Here is a 9,335-nt window from a genome sequence, read left to right as displayed (position 1 = left end):
GAACCATTATTTACCTATTAAAAAAAAAAAAATTAATTTTTTCTTAAATATTAAACAAAAATTATATAATAATAAAAATTAATTATTTTTTTATCTATTAATTATTTCAAACTCATTTTTATTAAATTTTAAAAGATATATCAAAACATTAAGGATACTTCCAATTAGGTGAATGTTGAGACTTTAATACTATTGTTAAATATGATAGCAAACTTAAAATATTAAACTCATTTAGACTAACCCAAGAAATAAAATGACTTATAAAGATTTGGAAGTTTTAAATATTGACACCATCTATTTTCTGTGTTCAAAGTGTCAGCACTTTAAATAATAAGCAACTAATACTGCTTATCTTTAAACACACAGCGGATAAATGTAATTAAGGTAAAAAAATATGAAATTAATTCTGTAACAAATTCCAGTTTATAAACATTTTTATAGTCTAAAAAATATTATAACTTATTAAATTAATTATTATTTAATGTGAAAAATGAATAATATAACTGTAATAATAAGAGTTTTAAGATGAGAAATTTTTTATATGTATTGATTGATATATGACAATTTTGAAATTACTATTGTAAAAAGCTTTAATGCGTATTCGAAGCACTAAAAAATAAAATTTAATACATTATCAAAAATTACATGGTTTTTGATTTTTTTTTTTTTTTAATCATACATTAATTTAAAATAATACAGGAGGAAACAAGTATTCTGTTGCTATGTAAAATACTACAAAATTAGCAATTTTTACTAAAGATTGTATTTTTGGCTTTAATGCCAAACAACTCTTGAAAATCAAGATTTTGGATAGTTTTTTTGTTATTTTAAAGTGAATTGTATTAGCTTTAATTTAATAAGATTTAAAGAAAGTGTGTTTTATGGAATATTATCAAAAATTTGTTATGATTTTTAAGCTCCTTACATTAATACTTATATTAGCAACTAAATTTTAAAAAATAACATGTCATGAGAAAGGGTAAAGTTTGAAGTATTATCAGTAAAAATGTTTCAACTAATTGCCAAAAAGTTATTTGAATAAAAGTGAAAACTAAAAATACCAACAATTACTATTACATCTTTAATTATTTTAGACTTTTTTTTTATTACTGGATATAAAGGGATTTTTTCATAATTATTGTGCTGATATCTCCAACTAGATAAGTTTTGTAATTTGTTGACGTATCATTGAACTAAATTGATGTAGTAGAAGCAGAGAAATTATGTAAACGACCAAAAAAAATAGTAAAACCAATAGCTCTTAGCTATGCATAAAAGCTAAAAAATATATTTTATTTTGAATAATCTAAATTTTCAAAATAATGTCTTAATTTATAATTTCTTTTTAAGCTATTAATATATAATTTACTTTTTAAGTAGAGATATACAGATTGACCTTAAAGTTAAAAACCATTATGTTTGATGTATCTAAAATAAATATAGTGCTTTTTACTTGAATACTTTTGATTTATTACAATGTTTTAAACTATCATCAATATCAAGAATTATTAAAATAATACTATAATAGTCATATTAGACTATTTGACTGTCAAGACTTTCTTACAGTTNTAATAGTCATATTAGACTATTTGACTGTCAAGACTTTCTTACAGTTTATTTAATGTATTCAAAATTATATTTTTGTCACACAAAATGAAAAAGTTTTTAAAATTATTTTAGACTGTAAATACAATAACAAAAAATCTCAAAAAATTGTATTAAATTAAAAATGAATTTTACGAACCAAATCTAGTTTACAACCCACTAAAACAAAAACAGGTCGATGTGGTTCAATATGTCTTTTAGCATCATTCATCCAAACAGGTATGTGTTCAAAACTGGCTCTTTTGGTAATGTCATATATTAACAGAGCTCCTACCGAGTTACGATAATATGACTTTGTTATTGATCTGAAGTACAAACAATTATAAAATGTAATTTAATATTATGATATATTTTAAGGATTGATTGACAAATAAGACATATACCTAAATCGCTCTTGACCAGCTGTATCCCAAAGTTGTAATTTTATTCTTGGGCCATTGGGTATTTGAATAGTTCTAGCAAAAAAGTCAACACCAACTGTAGGATCTGATACCTATATTTGTAAACAAAATTTAACAAATAAGTCTTATTTGGTATTTTAATAGCAACTTACTTCTACAAATTTTCCATCATTAAAATATTTCAACAATGAACTCTTGCCTACTGTGCTGTCACCGATTAAAATTAATCTAAACTGATAATCGAACATTAAATCTACCATATTGACTTAAATAAAAAATATTGAAACACGTTAAGATTGATTATTTAAACTTCGTATTGACTAAAGCTTGCAGTTAAAGGAAGTTAAAAATGGCATTCATGTTACCATACTCAAAATAAAAATTAAGTTACGGAAATCACAATGCCTTTGTATTAATAGATACGACGTATTTAATATGCTCATTCAATGTTTAATTGTATGTGGTCAAAACGTACTATGCAAATATTCCAAGATTATGTCCTTATCGAAAGTCGTCTGAATTGATATGTTATTTGTTTTTGTTGTCTTGAGGGAATAGTCAGCTGATGTACATATGCTGATATGGGACATGGTAGCGGTAACCACGATTACCTTGAAGGCTCTTAAAAAAGTGTCTTTCAGTTTTTGTAAATTACGGTTTACTGCTAGTGCTAATAATAAAGATAATTTTTCTAATAACCAGTAGTTAACTAAGTACTTGGTTACAATTAGCAATCGAGTAATTATCAACTTTACAATGATATAACAATTTGTTGTATAATTGTAAATTATTACACGAGTTAAATTAACATAATTTTAAATAAATTCAATTTACGTTGAATTATACTAAGGATTTAATTAATTACACTTCATATATAACATTTTGCCCTTCAATATAATTCTATATCAAATAGTCGTAAATAAAATTGGGTTATGAAATAGAATAGATATAAAACAATATAAATTGTATATTTACAAACAAATCATTTACTATTTAAATTACTTCCTTTTTTAAATATTATTTTCTTTCTATGTAGAAGTTGTGGAGTTAGTGTAAAATGCATGACTCAAAGGATTAAGGAAATAGGTGTGCATTCTAAATTTAAATATTTTATACTATTGATTGTGAGTATAATTAGTAAAATACTCATCTCCCGTTTAAATAGATTCCTATAAAAATTTTAGCAGACTAATTTTTGAGTTCAATTTTCTAAAAATCGATTTTATGAAACATTATTTTTTACATTTAGACTTTTAGTACTTCTTAACAAAAAAATTAGTAAATAAAATAAATAATTGAACAGCATTTTTTCATAAGTTATTTCAATATATTATAGCTTACAAGATCTTACTAGACATATATAAAATAATAATTTACAATTTATCACTTTTGAAACAGTACACCATAATTTTGTGTTAAGATTATAAAAGTGATAATAGGTTTTTAGTAGTAGTACAATACTGAATCTTTACATGTCAAAAACAATTTTAAAAGACAAAATACTTTATTGAATCTATTATAATATAAGAAAAATAAATATAACAAATATATTAGATTTGTTATTTAGAGCCATAATAAATATTATATTTTTCATGCTTATTTTTCAAAAATAAACAAGTCAGATGGAATAATTCAACAATGGGATGATATTTGCATTAAAAAAGAGAATTAAAATAAATTATTTATGTAAACATTTTTAGTGAGAAATTTTAATTTACATTGTAAACATATTAAAAATATTTTCTTCAATTTTATTAATCACTATCAGAACCTCTAGCACTATCTGCTTCACTATTATCAGTAATAGAAGAATCAGTATTAACTCCAGTTTCACTAGCAGCACGTTCTGAGCTTCTTTCTAACTCTTCAGCATCACTATTTTCACTGTTATCGGATTTGGCTTCACTTGAAACTCTTTTCCTCTTATGTTCATCCTCACTATCTCCACTGATTGATGTATCTTTAGCTTTTACTGGTGTCTCATCTTCTGATTTTTCACTTTCATCACTTCCAGAACTATCTTTACTGCAAGTTTGTCGAGAAACTTTTCGACTGGATTTTTTGATACTGGAATCACTGTCTGTATTGGCATTACTTCCTGATCTTTGAGTATTTTTGCTTGTATCTTTATCGCTATCGTTACTGTCTGAATCATTATTAGTAGAACGTTTATGTTTTGAATCACTATCACTATCATTATTTTCTCTATTAGTGTTTTTAGATTTGAAAGTATCTTCATTACCATCCGAAGAATCGCTGTCTGATGCATTGTTTTTTTTGGTCTCTAAAAATATAAAGTAATAATTTTTTTTTTAAATCACAATAATGTAGTAGATACCATATAACTGCATACCTTTTTTTAACAAATGGTCATCATCACTTTCATTTTTACTTTTACTAGAAATTTCTTTAGCACTTTCTTTTGCAGCTAAACATGTTTATTTATAAAAAAAAAAAAATTAATAGTATTATATATAACATTTAAAAATTTCTTAATTTCAAATTGAACATGGAAAATTAGGTTATTTATGCCATTTTAANATTAATGCCATTTTAATCATTTGAAACTGTTCAAAATAATATAGGAAAATAAAAATTTTTATTTTGTAAAATAAAAGTAAATGGGTATTATTGGTTTTTAAGAAGTAATTTATAATAAGAAAAAAAATTCCATAAATCATTGAAAAATTAACCAGAGATACACTGTCTTCATACAATTTTAATTTTAATTTTGTAAAATATAATCGGTATTAAAAAAAGCAATATGAATAGCAAAAAAATATTTTTTCAATAAATTATTATCTTTTAATTTGTTTTAAAAATAAATTACATTTATCTATGTATAATCCTATAGTTCTATTGTTTATTACTAGAAGTATACTATTTAAATCTCCCCCACTTCTAATTCATCAAAGGATATTTTAATAATGTATCTAAATAAAACAAGTTTGAATTTGATGGTGCTTAAAAGAAACTGTAAAAGTTAAAAACTTGTCAAAATGTATAATTATATATGATTCAAAATGATAATTTGGTTATATAGTATAGTAAAATGATAAAGTTTTTCCAGAATATGACTGAATTATACATCTTCCACCAACTATAATCAGTTATAACATTTAACCTCTCCAATAATTGATTTGCAAAACATTAAATATAAAAAATTGTTTATTTTTATTAATTATAATAATATTAAGACTGAAAAATTTATGAAAAAAATTATAAAAATGTTTATTTACCAAGTATAGCTTTTTTAGCAGCCTCTTCAGCTTTTTCTTCTTCTTCTTCATCATAGGGCTGTAATTGTTTTTCTCTGAATTTATGAACACTAAATTCTTGTTCATTAATTGGTACATGCCTTACAATCAACCTTGTATTAGTACTACTGCTTTGTACTCCAACCTTTTGTCTTCTCTTACTTAATCGAACTCTATAATCATAAAAAAGTTAATACTTTTTTTTCATAAATAAAATTAAAACACAGAATAAACAAACCTAGTTTCTAATTCATTATAGTATACTCCGTCATCACGAACAATTAAGAAATAATTTTCTTCATAACCTTTACTGCTTTTACTTTTTACATTCCAGTTATATTCTCTTGACATTTTGTATTCATATTCATAGTCATCATCATAAGGGCGATTTTCAACAACATCTTCACGTCTCTTAAATATAGTTCCTTCAGATGGTAAAAAGTAGGCAACAAACTGTTCACCACTTTCATCCATTACACCTCTAAATAGTATGACAAAATATTATCGTTCTATTGTTAACTTATTGAAGATTAACTATTTAAGAATTTAAAAAAATTTTAATATAATATTAATTATAACAATCAAGTTAAATATATTTTAACTCGTATGAAAATAAATAATATGTTTAATTAAAAATATAATTACTAAATAATTAACTAATATCAAGTTTTGTAACTGAATTCAATTATATTTAACCTACATAAAAAAAGTTAAAAACTTCATTAAAATATAAAGAAATACAAGTGATCAAATAAGACAGTCATTAGCTTAAAAACTATTGAAATTAAAAAATTTTTGTTTGGGAAAATATTGTTTCATTTAAAAAACTTTCAAATAATATGTATTTAAATAATTTTTTTTCATACCTTCAGGAATAAAAAACCTTAACTTTAATTTTCTTTNAAAATATTTTACTACATATTATTGTAGTTATTTGAATTATACAATTTGTTCTTTTATGAAAATTTAAAACTTTCAATAGTTTTCAAGAAAATGACTGTCTTCACCTTAATCAATAACTTTTTTTTATTATAGTATTGTTAAAAATGTACATACCTAATCATAGCTTGTGACATTTCTTCTATTTGAGCTGGTACTGGCCGACCCATTGGTGCTGGATCAGAATCAAAAATTACTTGAGCACATGGATATCTCCAATTCTAAAAAAATTAAATAAAAACGTAATAGTTATAGAATGAAATAATTAGTTTACATCAATTATGTGAAATGTCAAAAATTTAAAAAAATATACCTTGAAATCTGGGAAAACACTCAATGTTTCAATAGCATGAACATTGGGTTTGCTATAATGTTTTTCAATAGGTTTTTTATTGTCTTCAAATGTTTTTTCAATAGCTTTCATTTGACTATCTCGATCCATATAAAGTGTTTCTTCCTGAAAAAAAAAATAATAAATTACATAAATAGAAGTTTATACTTTCATTGAGGTTAAAATTTTCACATAAAAGAATCATTAAAAATAGTTTAAATTCTTAGGATCAACATTTCAAGGTTAATGAATAATTAATATACAGAGTGCAACTATGAAATGGGCGATTTGAATTACTCAGGTAACTATTGGAGTATGTTTTCAAAGTCACTGATTCACTCTTTGGCTGAAATAATTTCAATAAAGATGTTGAATTTGATCAGCATTGCACTTTTTATTAGGTCTTTTATTATACTGATAGTTATCGGGCTACTCAACACATTTCCCACTAAGAGTTTTCAATAAATGTTAATGATTTAGTACTCTCTGCGAATGAAATTAAAGTTTGGATTGAAATTTTTGAAGTTACAGCTTCAACAAACAGAATAAGAGTTGGTAGAAAGATATCGCTCAATACTGTTGAAAACAAAATGTATGAGTGTTGTTGAAAGTCTCAGGCAATCAGCTCACCATCAGAATGCTAAATTTTAACTCTCTGGTTGGATGGTTTGAAAAATTTTAAGGTAAAATTTACATTTTCATCTGTATTAAATTTAGGTAGTCTAAAATGTGAATAAAAATCATTTTTCAGCTCAATGGTTTTTTTGTAAACTTATTCTGGCTTTGACAAAAAATGGGAATATTGTGCATAATTTTTGGATGAGCAACAATGCACACTTCCTCCTTTCGGTATATGACAATAAAAAATATTTTAGGTACTGGAGCCAAACCAATCCATACAAGTTACATCAGCAATTTATTCATTCTTCTAAGGTTACATTTTGGTGTGCCATTTCTTCGTTAGGCATTATCAGTCCATTTTTTAATGAAAATAAATGTAGAGAAGCTGTGACTGTTAATGCCGAGCAAAATTCTGAAATGTTAATCAAATTTTTTTTTCAGCTATCCCAACATGACCTAAATAACAAAACTTTATTGCAGCTAGACGGAGTTACAGATCAAGTGAGCATTCATATTTTTAAAAAAGTTTTTCCAGTGCAAGTAATCTCTCAGAATATAGCTTCATGACTTCCTCTTTTCCCTGATCTGACAGCTTACAATGTTTATTTGTGGAATTTTCTTAAGTCTATGAGCAACAACCAGCTAAATTTAGAGCACTTAAAGAATAATTTTGTCAGAAGGTTAGAAGAATTCCTCAACAAATATTGCAGGACATTATAGGTAATTATTATAAATGTAAATGTTTTTTTTTATATAGATTACTATTGTATTAACAGTTTTTTTTTTGAGCATTCAGTACAAAACCAAGTTATAGACATATATAATACAATAAAACAAATATTAATTCTTTAATTAATTAACGTTATTAACCAATTTATCGAAATAAATAAAATAAAATTCTTACAAAACTGTTAAATTTTGTTTAGATTACTATACTACACAGAAAAAATATATAGCAGTAAAATGGAAATGAAAATTACTGAAGCTTTGAAAACCATAATGATAAAGCATAAATTATTGAATGTTGATAAAGTAATGTTAATTAATGAAATTTGTTCTTTCAAACAATGTCTTTTTTTATATAATTTTTTATTTATATGTAATAAATAAAAACTGTATGAGAAAAGTGATATTTCTTCTATTTATTTTTATTAATTTTATGGAAAAAAGTATACCTTGAAATTCTTTTTAATGCTGAATCCAACTTTAGCCTCAACTTTTTCAATAGTTTGTGGTTGGAAGCGAGTTTGTTCAGTAGAAATATATTCTGTACGTCGCAACCATGAAACACTTCTTGCATGATGCCTGGATCTAAAAACAAATTCATAACATATTAATACATTTGTTTTTATTATATAAACAAACTTATTCAGAATATTAGTAATAAATCATAAGAGAGATGTAATTATCTTATCACTAGTAAAAACTATGAACATTTTGTTTTCTATGCACATATATTGGAATATCTTTTAAAAATGATAATATAATATAAAAGATATCTCAAAAAATAAATATATGAAGTTTTTAAATATATAAATATAAAAACTCTTTGCACTACCTTTTAGAATCTTGTGGAGCAAGAATATCTTCCTCTAATAGTTTTTCATCAGCAGGATCCATTTGTGCGTTATAGTCAATTGTATATTTATCTTTATTAACGAGATCAATATTGAGACCCAAATCATGATCAGCAAGAATTTCAAATTTATAAGACCGTTCAAGAGAAGTTGGATTATATTGTATAAATCTTTATAATAGAAATTGTAAATTACAAATAGTACTGTACTTTATTCAAATATATAAAATAAATTATACCTAGTTGGTTGAAATGGATATGATAGAAATTTCAAGTCAAATGGAATATCTGGAAGTGTATTGCAATACTTCATTCTACATACTAAATCAGATCTGAAAATTATTTAGAGTTAAAGTTTTAAATTAAAAAGCAGTTATTTTAGACTGATTAGTTTAAATTTTAACCTTCTTTCAGCAGGCCGCTGCGGTCTTTTATCGGGAGTAGTATTATTTTGAATAGTTGGAGCCATCATTAAATTTTCTTGATAAAAAAAATTAAGTAACTAAATTTTAAAACAATAAAAATAAACTAAACTACTAATTGAGTAAAAAATTTAGTAAAAATATAAAACCAACTCATGTTTAGGCATTATTGAGTTTAAAATT

The 9,335-nt window shown here is 24.2% G+C and overlaps 2 protein-coding genes across 2 annotated transcripts in view; both read right to left on the bottom strand.

The window, feature by feature from the left end:
- Window positions 1-2,535, bottom strand: part of LOC126894382 (ras-related protein Rab-39B) — a gene marked incomplete in the record, with an annotated part of 6,166 nt that extends 3,631 nt beyond the window's left edge. The window contains 4 exon segments of the mRNA XM_050665354.1: window positions 1-14; window positions 1,745-1,910; window positions 1,989-2,098; window positions 2,159-2,535. Coding sequence (XP_050521311.1) covers window positions 1-14; window positions 1,745-1,910; window positions 1,989-2,098; window positions 2,159-2,266 — 398 coding nt within the window.
- Window positions 2,536-3,468: 933 nt separating this feature from the next.
- LOC126894361 (RNA polymerase II-associated factor 1 homolog) lies at window positions 3,469-9,335 on the bottom strand. The gene is made up of 10 exons (XM_050665312.1): window positions 9,135-9,335; window positions 8,970-9,062; window positions 8,713-8,901; window positions 8,330-8,465; window positions 6,516-6,659; window positions 6,320-6,423; window positions 5,502-5,744; window positions 5,246-5,436; window positions 4,360-4,434; window positions 3,469-4,290 (listed from the first exon to the last, which is right to left on the bottom strand). Exons 1-10 carry the CDS (start codon window positions 9,200-9,202, stop codon window positions 3,761-3,763), a joined length of 1,773 nt encoding a protein of 590 aa, XP_050521269.1. The 5' UTR covers window positions 9,203-9,335; the 3' UTR covers window positions 3,469-3,760.

Source organism: Daktulosphaira vitifoliae, unplaced genomic scaffold, assembly GCF_025091365.1.
Source record: "Daktulosphaira vitifoliae isolate Bord-2020 unplaced genomic scaffold, ASM2509136v1 Scaffold_1, whole genome shotgun sequence".
In the NCBI taxonomy this organism is placed as follows: domain Eukaryota; kingdom Metazoa; phylum Arthropoda; class Insecta; order Hemiptera; family Phylloxeridae; genus Daktulosphaira; species Daktulosphaira vitifoliae.
The sequence above is the reverse complement of the archived record's forward strand: the minus strand, read 5'-3'. Positions and strand labels throughout refer to the sequence as shown.

Coding starts and splice junctions, on each gene's coding strand:
- LOC126894361 (XM_050665312.1), bottom strand. CDS start 9,202: ATGATGGCTCCAACTATTCAAAATAATACTACTCCCGATAAAAGACCG. Junction 8,902..8,969: donor TATCCATTTCAACCAACTAG/GTATAATTTATT, acceptor TCTATTATAAAG/ATTTATACAATATAATCCAA. Junction 5,745..6,319: donor ATGTCACAAGCTATGATTAG/GTATGTACATTT, acceptor CATACTATTTAG/AGGTGTAATGGATGAAAGTG.